Source organism: Sus scrofa, chromosome 14 (genome assembly GCF_000003025.6).
Source record: "Sus scrofa isolate TJ Tabasco breed Duroc chromosome 14, Sscrofa11.1, whole genome shotgun sequence".
Lineage (NCBI taxonomy): Eukaryota > Metazoa > Chordata > Mammalia > Artiodactyla > Suidae > Sus > Sus scrofa.
The window spans coordinates 26,049,237-26,064,654 of record NC_010456.5 but is presented as its reverse complement, the minus strand read 5'-3'; the positions used below and the strand labels follow the sequence as shown (position 1 = coordinate 26,064,654).

The following is a 15,418-nucleotide window of genomic DNA, read 5'->3' as shown; positions in this document are numbered from 1 at the left end:
TGCTGCAAGCTGTGGCATAGATTGCAATGAGGCTTGGATCTGGCATGGTTGTGGCTGTGGCGTAGACCTCAGCTGCAGCTCTGATTTGACCCCTAGTCTGGGGACTTCCAATAGTTGCAGCTGCAGCAGTAAAAATAAAAAACAATAAAAATAAAAAAATAAAAACACAGGGACGCTCCCGATACCAGTATTTTTAACAGAAATACAAGGCAACCTACAAAGGTGAGCCATGGATATAATTTAAAATTTTTTAGTAGCCACATTTTTAAAAGTAGAACAAGGAAAATCAGTTTTTAAAAATATATGTGTGTATATATATATAAATATATATATATTTTTTAGGCCCAGACCCATGGCATATGGAGGGTACCAGGCTAGGGGTTGAATCCGAGCTGCTGCTGCCAGCCTATACCACAGCCACAGTAACATCAGATCCGAGTTGTGTCTGCAACCTACACCACAGCTCACAGCAACGCTGGATCCTTAACACACTGAGTGAGGCCAGGTATCAAACCTGCATCCTCATGGATGTTTTTTCTTCTGAGCCATGATGGGAATTCCTATACATATATTTTAAATTCACCTTCTGGAGTTAGCCAGTCTGCAAAGGATAAGGGTAAGGGTACTGTCCCCAGGACTGCCCCCACTTCTGACACCAACTGCAAGTTTGGGAGTCCCCACAAACACCCTCAAGTATGAGAATGTGCCTGAAGGACTGAAAACCAACTCGGAGTTATTATGTTCATGGTTGTGGTTTATTACTAGGAAAGGATACAGACTAAAACCAGCCAAAGGTAGAGACACCATTGCCCTCTCCCTGGGGGGAACCAAGACATTTAACCCTTTGGTTTTCGAACTTTGATCACTTTAACCTCCAGTTACTGATCTGAGCACAGAGTTTTGCCAGCCCGGGAAGCTTATCCAAGCTTAGTGTCCAAAGTTTTGTTTGGTTTTTAATTTTATTGGAATAGAGGTGATTTACAATGTTGAGTAAGTTTCAGGTGTACAGCAAAGTAAAACAGTTACACATATACTTATAATGTTGTGTTAGTTTCAGGTGTTCAGATTTGCTTCCCATATAGTGTCTGAAGTTTTTACTGGGCTTTTTATGTAGGATTGAGTGATGGTTTGATTGATTGTCAGCATGGTTGAATCCAGTTTCCAGATGGATTGATACCACTAGACATATTTTATGCAGCATATGGAAGTTCCCAGGTTAGGGGTCAAATCGGAGATACAGTGCCACAGCCACACTAGATCCGAGCTGCTTCTCTGATCTACACTGCAGCTTGCGGCAACACCAGATCTTTATTCCACTAAACAAGGCCAAGGATCGAACCTGCCTCCTCATGGGTTCTTAACTGGCTGAGTCACAGTGGAAACTCCATTGTATTATAGTAATTTAAAACTGGTCTAGGAGTTGTCTTGTAGTGCAGTGGGTTAAGGATCCGGCATTATCACTGCTGCAGCTCGGGTCAGTGCTGTGGCATAGATTTGATCCCTGGCCAGGGAACTTCCACATGTCACAAGCAAACAAAACCAAACCAAAGCTAATTCAAATAAGACTTTTAATTTCTTACTACAGTGTGTAATAGCCATTCAGAATGCAAAGGTGGGCACTTCTAATTCTAGTCCACATTTAGAGTGTTTTCTCTAAATTCACCAGATTTTTACCAGAATATGTAACTATTTCACCAAAATAATTAAAAGCAGATTAGGTATATGTATATCTTAATTGAAGGCTTTTCTCTCTGCAGAAGTACTGATTATTGTTTAACTTGTCTCCATTGGGTTCAAAACCCCACAGGCCTATGCAAAATTTAATTGCACTGTTGACACGCTTTTTTCTATTAAGTACTCACTCAGCTAAGGGGACTTTTTCTAAATTCAAATATTTGTTTATGAGCTATTTTAAAAAAAATCTTGGGTTTGAATAAATAGTGCATGACATGGTTTATCTAGTTCAGAAAAGCACAGTGGTAACCAACACAGTACATGGGTACACTTTGCTGAGGTCACTGCTAAGCTAAGCTTCCTGGTATTGTTACTTTTATTTATTTTATATTTTTTATTTTATGGCCCCACCTGCAGCATATGGAAGTTCCTGGTCCAAGGATTGAATCTGAGCCGCAGCTGTGACCTTCAGCAACACTGGATCCTTAACCCACTGCATTTGCACCTAACTGGGGGTTGAACCTGTGTCCTCCCCAGGAACTCAAACCGCTGCAGCAGGATTTTTTTTTTTTTTTTTTTTTTTTGTCTTTTGTCTTTTTAGGGCTGCATCTGCGGCATATGGAAGTTCCCAGGGTAGGGGTCTAATCGGAGCTGTAGTTGCCGACCTACACCACAGCTCATGGCAACGCTGGATCCTTAACCCACTGAGCAAGGCCAGGGATTGAACCCGCAACCTCATGGTTCCTAGACAGATTCATTTCCACTGTGCCACCATGGGAACTCCAATGGGTTTTTTGTTTTTTGTTTTTTGTTTTTTGTCTTGCAGTAGGATTCTGAATCCACTCTGCCAAGGCAGGAACTCCTGTTACTTTTCAGTGATGATGATGATGATGATGATGATGATTGAAACTTGGAAACTTTGGAGTCATTGCCTTTTTAAACCTCATTGATCTACCTTGGGTTTGCACGTGTTAAAGAAAAATAACTTTCTGGAGTTCCTGTTGTGGCTCAGTGGATTAAGAACCTGATATAGCTTCCGTGAGGATATGGGTTCAATCCCTGGCCTTGCTCAGTGGATTAAGGATCCTGCATTGCCACAGCCTCGGCATAGGTTCCAGATGAGGTTCAGATCCAGTGTTGCTGTGGCTGTGGGGTAGCCTGACATCTGCAGCTCCAATGACCCCTAGCCTGGGAACATCCATATGCTGCAGGTGCTGCCATCAAAAGATAAGAAAAAGAAAAAAAAAACTTTCTGGAAGCAGTTGTGTTAGGCAATACTAATGTGTAATTTTACTTTTCGTGGTGTACATCTACTCAGCAAAGGTCTGTCGAACATTGAAATGCAGAAAGCAAGTCATTTCATTGGCAGTCACGTGTGGTTGGTGGCACAGGTGAGCTCTTAAGGCCAGTGCAGGTGTCAGTGTTCTTCTATGCTGAAATGACCTACTTACCCCGGAATTGCTGAAGTACACTGTCCCCCTCAATTACTTACCATTGCTGCTGCTGCTTCCTGCATGGCCCATTGCTCTCGGCTCCTCTCCGGAAATCATGTTGACAGGGGTAGGAGCTGCACAGACTGCCTCTTTATTTAATTTTTATTGAAGTAGACTGGGTTTACAGTGTTGCGAGACTGCATCTTTTATTATAGTTGCTTCTGTAATGGAAACTGTACAACACACGGGTCCTCTGTTTCATCTTTGGACTCCTTAGTCTGTAGGCTGGCCCTTCCCCACAAATCCCCTGTAAGAGAAACTCCAGGGATTGATTGAATCCTAGGAAGCTAATCATTTTTAATAACTTCTAGTAAGATGGGCTTTCTTAGGACATTTCTTCTTGGTTTTTTTTTTTTTAATTTTTTTACTTTTTATCTTTTTTACGGATGCACCCAAGGCATATGGAGGTTCCTAGGCTAGGGGCGAATTGGAGCTATAGCCGCTTGCCTACACCACAGCCACAGCAACGCAGGATCTGAGCCACATCTGCAACCTACACCACAGCTCACAGCAATGCTGGATCCTTAACCCACTGAGTGAGGCCAGGGATTGAACCTGTGTCCTCATGGATGCTAGTCAGTTTCGTTTCCACTGAGCCACGATGAGAACTCCCAGACATTTCTTGATAGGACTGCAAATGTGCTTTGTGTTTTTTTCCCTCCATGAGATAACTGGAAATTGAAACGTTTCACAGGAACTCAAAGGATGGAAAACTCATCAATTCCAGAGAACACAGATTCTCAGTTACCCTTTCCTATGACCTGGGGCACAAACTTCTGGAAATATTTGGAAGCCCTGCTTCTCGTTCATACAGTCACTAAGGCAGAGGAAGCTTTTGAATAGAATCACCAATCAGGAGTTCCTGTCATGGCACAGTAGAAGTGAATCCGACTAGGAACCATGGGGCTGTGGGTTCGATCCCTGGCCTTGCTCAGTGGGTTAAGGATCTGGCGTTACTGTGAGCTGTGGTGTAGGTTGCAGATGTGGCTCAGGTCTGGCATTGCTGTGGCTCTGGCATAGGCTGGCAGCAACAGCTCCAAAGAGACCCCTAGCCTGGGAACCTCCATATGCCGCCAGTGTGGCCCTAAAAGGACAAAAGACATAAAAACAAACAAACAAACAAACAAAAAAAAACCAGCAATCATTCCATGTTATCTGCTCCATAGATTTTGTTTGTTCATTTATCTTTTTTGGCCACCCTGCAGCATATGGACTTCCCGGAGATCAGATCTGAGCCATAGTTGCCACACTGTGCCGGGCTGGGGATTGAACTTGTGTCCTGGCACTGCAGAGATGCCACAGTGATCCCATTGCACCACAGCAGGAACTCCCTCCATAGATTTAACTACTTTAAAAAAGTCTTTCTGGGAATTTTCACATTGGCATTTGTTTCTTGAGTCGCTGGATTAGATTAAGTGTTACCCGCGATCCCTCGATTTAGCCCAGGGTTTTTTCTGTTTGCTTGGTTGTTTAGTTTCATCTTTATGGACTTGCTCCACATCCTATCCCATAGAACAAGATCCCAATTCAGTTTTTGGAGTTCCTATTCATCTCATTTGTGGATTTTTTTTTTTTCCATTTTCTTGAAACATCTCTGTCTCATCCAATTGCAGGAAGTCAGTGGCCCAGTTGTGCCCCCTGCCTTGTTATGTTTTGAGCATTATTTTCTTTCCTTGCTTAAAAACATATTTCTAAGGAGAAAGAGAAAAGGGAGAAAAGAAGAGATCCATGTCCTCTGAAAAGTTCCCAAATTTCTCTGTGTTTTGTGACGTACTTTGAGAGCTTTATATTTATGGGCCATGATTTCTTTTAAGCGATTTGTCACTATTTTCAAAGGATGTTTAACAAAGCCATCCTTGGATGTTGTCCTGTCATTTCAAAATTAAAGTTAGTATTTGTGCCACCCATAGAGGGTGAAATTGTGCATCGATTTAAAAAAATAATACTTATTGTGGTTTCCACTTGCGGAAAATTTAATGTCAGGGGGTTATCTTAATCAAAGAATGGGAAATCTTTTTGTTGTTACCATCTGTCTGCTGCTCCATTATAAAGCATAAATGAACATTTGGGTCTGTTGCAAAGTCACATATATTAATAGGCGTCTAACCAACAGAGCACTGGCTTTTTATATACGGTAGTGGGTCGAATTGTCATGGGTTCTCATAGACTTTAAAAATGGAGAATCCTGGAGTTCCTGTTGTGGCTCAGTGGTAACAAACCCGACTAATACCCATGAGAACTAGGGTTCAATCCCTGGCCTCGCTCAGTGGGTTAAGGATCCAGCGTTGCTGAGATTTGTGGCGTAGGTCTATAGGTTGCCGACGGCTCTGGCATTGCTGTGGCTGTGGTGCAGGCTGGCAGCTGCAGCTCCAATTCGACCCCTAGCCTGGGAACCTCCATATGCTGTGGGTGTGGCCCTAAAAAGACACACACCAAAAAATGGAGAATCCTTCTTCACCCATCCTGCCTGTATACACACACACACACACACACACACACACACACACACACACACACAGAGTCTTCTTTTTCATTTTATGCATCAGCGAGCTAATCTTGCGAGGGGAATGATATATGTAAGGGCTTTGAATCATGCTATGCCAAGGCAAGTGAAACAACAATAAATACTGAGCAACAAAAGCTAATTTGTATTTAGAACATTTTAATATAGAAAATGATTTCGAAATCAATACAAGCCCATTGGTATTTGCCATATCTCTTTTCTTAAAATGATTAAAAATAACCCAGGTTCAGATTTCTTTTATACTGTGACTCTCTTTTCTTGATTTGCTTGGGTAAGATCTTTGAATACAGCTTACGACACATTTCAAATGTCTGTCTAGGACTTGATACTTATATTTTTGAGGGTTTCAATAGATTTGGGGGGGAATAATCCTCAGAGATAGGTAAAGATGAGCAGATAAATCCAGACATTTCCACACGGAGTCAATTTATTCTGTTTATAGAGTTGAGATACCCATTTAATGAATTAAGTTTGGTTTGTGCCCAAAGGAATATTCTTGAAAGGAGTGTTTGAGGTTTATATATTTCTGATTACATGGCATAGTTCTAATGCTAACAGTCACAAGACTCTAAACTCCATTTTGCCTGACCTTCATGAATTGAATTTGTATAGAATTATATTGAATCTATTTTTGTCAAACACTTATATTAACTTTAAAGTTAAAATGCCATCCAGGTATATATGTATTTTTTGCTTTTTTTTTTTTTTTTTTTTTACGTCCAGGTATATTTTTGATGGTGCTTCAATGTCCTTTTTATAGACATTTTTTGAGCCAATGTTTTCAGCTTACGGCTGGTTAGGCTGGTTAAAGAAGAGGTGCCCTTAGCTTGCGCTGCAGTCCAATACAATTTCTTCAGTTTTCCGGTGAAATTATAATTAAACTAAATGAATATTTTAGGGCTTTGAGCTTCAATTTCTAATTCCAAATGGTTGCCATCAGCCATTTCCCCCCACGAAAGTTAACATCTCTTTTAACTAGTAAAGAAGCGATTTTTGAAGCTTTTTGTGGGGGGGGGGAGGCTTGCTATTTTAAGGGCATTTTACTTATTTATTTGTTTTTTTTTAAGTGAAAGTTCAGCATTGGACCATCCCATAGGATATTTTTTTTTCCCACTGTACAGCAAGGGGGTCAGGTTATCCTTACATGTATACATTACAATTACAGTTTTTCCCCCACCCTTTCTTCTGTTGCAACATGAGTATCTAGACTTAGTTCTCAATGCTACTCAGCAGGATCTCCTTGTAAATCTATTCTAAGTTGTGTCTGATAAGCCCAAGCTCCCGATCCCTCCCACTCCCTCCCCCTCCCATCAGGCAGCCACAAGTCTCTTCAAGTCCATGATTTTCTTTTCTGAGGAGATGTTCATTTGTGCTGGATATTAGATTCCAGTTATAAGTGATATCATATGGTATTTGTCTTTGTCTTTCTGGCTCATTTCACTCAGGATGAGATTCTCTAGCTCCATCCATGTTGCTGCAAATGGCATTATGTCATTCTTTTTTATGGCTGAGTAGTATTCCATTGTGTATATATACACCACATCTTCCGAATCCAATCATCTGTCAATGGACATTTGGGTTGTTTCCGTGTCCTGGCTATTGTGAATAGTGCTGCAATGAACATGCGGGTGCACGTGTCTCTTTTAAGTAGAGTTTTGTCCGGATAGATGCCCAAGAGTGGGATTGCGGGGTCATATGGATGTTCTATGTATAGATTTCTAAGGTGTCTCCAAACTGTTCTCCATAGTGGCTGTACCAGTTTACATTCCCACCAACAGTGCAGGAGGGTTCCCTTTTCTCCACAGCCCCTCCAACACTTGTTATTTGTGGATTTATTGATGATGGCCATTCTGACTGGTGTGAGGTGGTATCTCATGGTAGTTTTGATTTGCATTTCTCTAATAATCAGCGATGTTGAGCATTTTTTCATGTGTTTGCCGGCCATCTGTATATCTTCTTTGGAGAAATGTCTATTCAGGTCTTTTGCCCATTTTTCCATTGATTGATTGGCTTTTTTGCTGTTGGGTTGTATAAGTTGTTTATATATTCTAGAGATTAAGTCCTTGTCAGTTGCATCATTTGAAATGATTTTCTCCCATTCTGTAAGTTGTCTTTTTGTTTTCTTTTGGTTTCCTTTGCTGTGCAAAAGCTTTTCAGTTTGATGAGGTCCCATGGGTTTATTTTTGCTCTAGTTTCTATTGCTTTGGGAGACTGACCTGAGAAAATATTCATGATGTTGATGTCAGAGAGTGTTTTGTCTATGTTTTCTTCTAGGAGTTTGAAAAAAACTACTTGAACTGATTAATAAATTCAGCAAAGTAGCAGGATATAAGATTAACATTCAGAAGTCAACTGCATTTCTGTATACCAGCAATGAAATATTAGAAAAGGAATACAAAAATATGATACCTTTTAAAATTGCACCTCACAAAATCAAATACCTCGGAATACACCTGACCAAAGAGGTAAAGGACCTATATGCCGAGAACTATAAAACTTTAATCAAAGAAATCAAAGAAGATGTAAAGAAATGGAAAGATATTCCATGTTCCTGGATTAGAAAAATCAATATTGTAAAAATGGCCATACTACCCAAAGCAATCTACAGATTCAATGCAATCCCTATCAAATTACCCATGACATTTTTCACAGAACTAGAACAAACAATCCAAAAATTTATATGGAACAACAAAAGACCCAGAATCACCAAAGCAATCCTGAGAAACAAAAACCAAGCAGGGGGCATAACTTTTCCAGACTTCAAGAAATATTACAAAGTCACAGTCATCCAAACAGTGTGGTACTGGTATCAAAACAGACAGACAGACCAATGGAACAGAATAGAGAACCCGGAAATAAACCCTGATGCCTATGGTCAATTAATCTTTGACAAGGGAGGCAAGAACATAAAATGGGAAAAAGAAAGTCTATTCAGCAAGCATTGCTGGGAAACCTGGACAGCTGAGTGCAAAGCAATGAAACTAGATCACACCCTCACACCATGCACCAAAATAAACTCAAAATGGCTGAAAGATTTAAGGGCATTTTGAAAGGGAATGCATTCCAGCTCTATGGTGACTTGAGGAGGGTACTTATGTCTTTCAGTGGCCTCAGGTGCTTCTGACGGTTAATATAAAATGTAATTCGGAAGTTCCTGCTATGGCTCAGTGGTAACGAACCTGAGTAGTAGCCATGAGGACGCGGGTTCAATCCCTACCCTCACTCAGTGGGTTAAGGATCTGGCATTGCTGTGAGCTGTGGTATAAGTCACAGATGCAGCTTGGATCCCACATTGCTATGGTTGTGGTGTAGACCAGCAGCTGCAGCTCCAATTTGCCCCTTAGCCTGGGAACTTCCATATGCCGCAAGTGCGGCCCTCAAAAAAAAAAAAAAAAAAAAAAAAAAAAAAAAGTTAACTCTAAAGTCAAAAGCAAAACCAGAGCAAGACTCAGGTCTTTGTACCAGCTTGCATTCAGCAGTCCTCGGATGGTGGGTTTCTGCCCCTCCCACAACATTCCCATCCACCAGGCAGAAGGCAGAGGACCTCCCTCTTCCCCCCATCCATCCCTTGGTGGGACTGCTTCACCTCTAGGTTGTTCCCCAAAACATAAAACTGATTCCAGGTTGCAGGTTATAGTGGATCGGCTGACCACACGCAATACACAGGCTCCCGGTCACCCTAAGGACCACCCGGAGCCCTCCCCACACATTCAAGTAGAGAGAGCGAGGAGGTGAGTTTTCTGTGCTGGCCACTCATTTCAATGCATGGAGCTGATATTTAGGTTACCTGGCCAAAAGAGGCCCCTTTTCAGACTTTTTTTTTTTTTTTTTAAATCAAAATGACCATAGCTTTTTATCACTCTCGAGAAATTCAGCACCAACTTGAACCTGCCGCCATGTCAACAGTGGATTTTTCACTCTGCTCCACCGTTGGGTCCAAACCTGATTTTAAAAGTATATATGACACCACTTCAAAATGACCCCAAGAAATGGATTCATTTTCTCTCTAGTAGTTTTGTGAAGTTCCACCAAAAAACACCACTAGGAATAGTAAGTTTATATCTGGGGACAGGTATCTAGATTAGTCATGCAGGTGTCACTGTGTCCCTTGATGTGAAAGAGGCATTTGGGGAGGTCCTTATAGGGTTCTTGAGACCAAGCCACTCATATCCTGGAAGAATCTGTCTCCTGGGCCTCTTCTCTTGTTTTGCAGCATTTGGGTACCCCTCCTCCTGCTCCATTCCCATCTTTCCTTTCCCTCTTTCTCCTCCATCTTCCTTTCTTCTTCTTCCTTCTCCTCTGTCTCCACCTCACCTCCTCCTTTTCTTCCTCCTCCTCATCTCCTTTCCTCCTCCCTCCTCCCCATCCCCTCCTCCCCTTCCCTCTTGTCCTTTCTTCTCCAAAGTTGGGGGGGGGTGTTCTCTCTCTATTTAAGCATTTGTTTCCCCAAAACTTCTACCTTCAGCTTCAGCTCCGGATGTGCACCTGATGGGCTCCATCCCTGGCATGTTCTCTGAGCTTCAGAATTTTTCTGCTAACATTGTTACTAGAAATTTGTAACATTGCATTATGCCTGATTTAAGGGACATCTTTCTTTGTGCTTCTTACCTTAGAGATGCTGTATTTTTAATGGGCTACCCCCCATTAAAAGCAGAAGTGACTCTTTGCTCTTACAAAGTAACTAGTCTGTGAGTGGCTGTATAGATGATTCTTTGCAATGTCTTCCAAGAGGATTTTTTTTTAATGGCCTTCATTTTATTTCTAAAAAGCAATGGTAATGGATTGTCCAGTTGACTTCTTTTTTTTTTTGTTGTTGTTCTTTCTTCCCTCTTTTCCAAAGCCACACGCTAGGGGTAAGATCTATGTCCAGAATCAAGGTAAGAATTTTTAAGTATACTTGAAAAAAATAGGAGTATTTATCTTTTAGAGACATGTACTGAAATATTGAAGCATTTGTTTCCCCAAATAATAATAAGATGTCTGGGATTCAGTTAAAAATAGCAGAATAGGTACACTTTTGTTTTCTAACACGAAGATAAAAGGTAAATAGGAGAACATTATAAAGAGTAATTTAGGAGTTCCTGTAATGGCTCAGCAGATTAACAATCCAACTAGTAGCCATGAGGATGTGAGTTCAATCCCTGCCTGGCCTTGCTCAGTGGGTTAAGGATCTGGTATTCCTGCAAGCTACGGTGTAGGTCACAGATGCAGCTCTGATCTGGCGTGGCTGTGGCTGTGGCATAGGCCTCAGCTTCAGCTCTGGTCAGAGCCCTAGCCTGGGAGCTTCCATGTGCTGCAGGTGCGACTGTACAAAAAATAAAAATAAAAAAGTAAAAGTGTAATTTAAAATACAGTCACTTAACAGAAGTACACATACCACCAATATCAGTGGTATGTTGACAAAAGGAAAAAGATGAACTTCATTTAAGTTGAATTGAGTTGGGGGCACCCAGGACCCTCTGCCTCCATCTCCAGCCCTTCTTGCCCTCCCTCCCCTAGTCCTGCCCCGTGGTGGCCTCCAACATCCTTTCTTGAGACCCTGAGCTTCTCCTAAACCCAGATAGCAAAACCATGGACCCACATGGTAGAAATCAGGGAAACAGTGGTTCCAAAGAACACAGCTCACTCCAAGCTGAGGTGAGAACCAGTGCTGAACCCAGGGCCACGAGTTCAAGGCCACCTTATCCAGGTCATGTTGCTGAGGTATAAATGTGCTATGGGTATGTGTAAATGGGTCACCATGCTGTACGGTAGAGAAAAAAAGTAATGTATTGGGGAAATAAAAAAATGAAAAAAAAATAAAAATAAATGTGCTAGTGGTTCCCAGGATGCTTATAGCAGCAGAATCACTCATTGAATACACTCTTTTGTGGAGCCCCCATTTAAAAAAAGCTGCGCTGACTCAGAATGTATAAAAGGGGGAAGAGTCAGGGCAGCCTGAGGGTTGGACCACCCATGCATCTGCCGTGGCCTGGTTTAGAGCCACTGAAAACGCTGGTGCAGCAGGAAAAACATAGGCTTTGATGCTGCATTTGGGGCACAGCCTCTCCCACCCACACACTGAGTCATGTCAGACCCCGATTAACCTCTGTGCATGTCAGTTTTCAGCCGGATGAATTGGAGGAATCAACCAGCTTAATAGGACTTAGGCTTTTTGGGGACCATCCCCACTCTCCATTCCAGAGGCTGTCCAGGGCAGGTGTGGGTAAGCACTCCTTACCTAGCTGGCATCGTACCAGTCACTGTGAACGGCAAGCTCAGAGGTGCCTTGAAGAGGTGGTTAGATGATGTGATTTACATGCTATAAAATTTCAGTTCTTTTCTGCTCTCAAGAGAATCCATTTTTTTTTTGACTTTTTAAAAATTAAAGTATAGTTGGAGTTCCCGTTGTGGTTCAGTGGTTAACGAATCCGACCAGGAACCATGAGGTTGCAGGTTCGATCCCTGCCCTTGCTCAGTGGGTTAAGGATCCGGCATTGCCGTGAGCTGTGGTGTAGGTTGCAGATGCGGCTTGGATCCTGAGTTGCTGTGGCTCTGGTGTAGGCCGTCGGCTACAGCTCCAATTAGACCCCTAGCCTGGGAACCTCCATATGCTGCAGGAGTGGCCCAAGAAATGGCAAAAAGACAAAAAAATAAATAATGGTAATAAAGTATAGTTTATATACAATGTTGTGCCAATTTCTGCTGTACAGCAGAGTGACCTAGGGATGCACATACACACATTCTTTTTCTCATATCATCTTCCATCACGGTCTATCCCTGTGCTGTACAGTAGGACCTCATTGCTTATCCATTCTAAATGGGATAGTTTGCGTCTACTAACCCCACCCTCTCAGCCCATCCCACCTCCTCCCCCTTCAAGAGAATCCGTTCAATGTTGCCTCTAGGCTTTCAGACTCTTAAAATGTTCATTTTTTTTTCAGAGAAAAATGACTTACAATGTTTTATGCATTTCTGCCAGCAAAGTGATTCAATTATATGTATATAAACATTCTTTTTAATATTCTTTTCCATTATGATTCACCTCAGGATAATGGATCATATTTCCCGGTGCTCTATCATAGGACCTTGCTATTTATCCCTGCCATGAGATGAGGCATTTTAAATACAGACATAATTTCTGTGTGATTTTTATTAGAGCTTAGTTGGGAATGGTTCAGACACCTCTCACCCAAATGCATTTTTTAGGAACTAGGAACGCAAACTTTCTGTGACCTGGGGACAGTCTGTCCCAGTAACAGAAGCTGGGGGTGAAAGTGATGGATCTCTTCTCCATGGGCGCCCTTTAAGCCTCATGGGCTTGGAGGGATCAAGGAGAATTCAGCCAGATCCTCAGACTGTTGAGTTCTTTACAAGAACTGAGCATGACGGTTATTTAAATGTCAACGGAAAAAAACGGGTTCTGTCTCAACAACACGAACTTTCTCCTCTCTTCCCTTTGGCCCAGGAATTGCAACCGTGCCGAACGCCACCTTTAATTGGAACACCTTTCTTCAGCATTCAGGTAAGAGGTGAAATCCTCTGGTAGGATTTTTTTTTTTTAATGATTTTTGTTTTTTCCATGATAGATGGTGTACAGTGTTCTGTCAGTTTTCTCCTGTACAGCTTCGGTAGAATTTTGATTCAAGTGCATCTTGTCAACATGTGTTAGTCCCTTGCTAGGCTCCCGTGGTTTGGAAGAAGAGGCTGTCAGGGTCAAAGAAGTGGACTCTTTTGGCAGAACAAGGGGAGGGGGCCAGGTACCATTAAAACAAACTTTGTTTTTCCCTGTGGTGACATCAGCGGTGTCATCCTTGGGAGGAATTGCGGCTGGGATGCAGGAGGAAGAGTAGTGCCAGCCTTTTTTTTCTTCCTTTTTTTTTTGGCCACATGCCACCAGAGCCACGGCTGCAGCAGTGCCCATCCTTAACCCACTGTGTTGCAGCGGGAACTCCACAATAGCCTTTCTGATGCTGCTTTTTTTTGGATAAACCTCCCTGATGTGTAGTATCATGTCATGTCTGTTCTTATTAAGGATGCCAATCTCCTGTGTTCATTTGATGTTACTTTATTAACTACACACATAAGTGACCATTGTAAAAAAAAAAGAAGAAAACAGAGGTCAGACTAAGAAACAAGGGTTAAACCACTTGAAATTTCAGCACCAAAAAGGAAAGACTATTAGTATTTTGATGTATCTTTCTCAAAAATTTTACATATATATATAAATGCTTGTTATATACTTATATATAAAAATATACTTATATATTCTTGTGTGACGTCTTTTTTTAATTTTTTGTCTCTTTTTTTAGGGCCACACCTTTGGGATATGGAAGTTCCCAGGCTAGGGGTCAATTGGAACTACAGCTACCGGCCTACACCACAGCCACAACAACGCAGGATCCGAGCCTTGTTTTCAGCCTACACCACAGCTCATAGCAATGCCAGATCCTTAACCCACTGAGCAAGGCCAGGGATTAAACCTGAGTCCTCATGGATACTAGTTGGGTTCTTTAACCACTGAGCCATGATGGGAACTCCTGCGTGGTATCTTTAAGTGTAAAAAGTTCAGCTGTGTGCAAATGAAGCCCGTAAGTGTATGCCATTTGGGATTATAGCTGCCTTAGAGGCTGATCAGCCCAGTCATTCCAGTAAAGATGCTGGAACACCTCACATTGTCTCAGCAAATGCAATTCGAGGCCTAAGAATTCATCTGTTTTAACCTGAGATGTTTTTCCCTAGAGACAACAAGCACATTAGGGGGAGTTGAAGTTACAGGTCCTTCTTGGAAACTTCAGAGAAAAAACCTGAAAATGCAAAATCAGTGTCCCGCCCACGGCAGACAGGAGAACACCCCTGGCCCCTTTTCACTCCCCAAACTTCAAGCAGAACCTCCGCCACGTACTCTGTGTCAGCCTTGGGTTCCTCTGAAAAGAAGAAATTTCCCAGCGTTTGATTAGAAATAATTTCCCAAGTGTTTTCCATCAACCTCAGCAGCCACGGCAGAGCCACTGTCCGCGTTACAAATGAAGCCACGCCGTCCGCCTGCTTTATCATGTCAGAAAGTGTGCGCTGTTATTCAGAGCCAGTGGGCCCATCTTAAGTGGCCTGTTGTAAGGTTATTCCATCTTCCGTCTATCACAGGTCGCCAAGGCGGTGTAACTAAGATTCATAATTTCCAAAAGGAGAGTGATTTGTCATCAAGTCCTCTAGCCTTGTGGTTGCTTGTTCCATCCGTCTTATGGTGGCGTGATTAACGGAACAGCCTGGAGATGTAAAATACTCCATAGGCAGCGCTCCCTCCGGAGATCTTCTTGGCTGCAGTTTAATCTTAATGTGTGCAATTAGAAGCTGTAAACGTATGCAGAATATATGGGCTTTGGGGAGCTAGGGTTGTGACGCCGGCAGCCGGCTCACTTAGATGATGGCTCTGGGGTTAGATGGAGAATTCATGGGCCCTCTGGGTTTTATGATCAGGCGTCTGTTCTCATTTGTATGGCTGTTCGTCTTGGTCGTGTTACAGACTCCAGAGACGGCCTGTCTGCTATCTCACCCCGGGCTCTGGAGCATTCGACACCTGTGATTGTGGTGTGTCATTTCCACTTGGAGCTGGAAATGGTGAAAACAGAACTTACAGTGAATTTGATGCAAACCATTACTGATCAAACACTCACCCTCTGGAGTCTTAGGAATTGTTAACCTTGAAATCAAGGGAGGGTAGTTGATTAGTTCCCAGGGTTTATAGTCT

At 42.3% G+C, this 15,418-nt stretch overlaps 1 protein-coding gene across 2 annotated transcripts in view; it reads left to right on the top strand.

The window, feature by feature from the left end:
* GLT1D1 (glycosyltransferase 1 domain containing 1) overlaps window positions 1-15,418 on the top strand; it is a 110,800-nt gene that overhangs the window by 44,779 nt on the left and 50,603 nt on the right. For both annotated transcript variants that reach the window (XM_021072863.1, XM_021072862.1), the window contains exons 5-6: window positions 10,532-10,568; window positions 13,139-13,195. In XM_021072863.1, coding sequence (XP_020928522.1) covers window positions 10,532-10,568; window positions 13,139-13,195 — 94 coding nt within the window. The remainder of the gene's footprint in view (window positions 1-10,531; window positions 10,569-13,138; window positions 13,196-15,418) is intronic.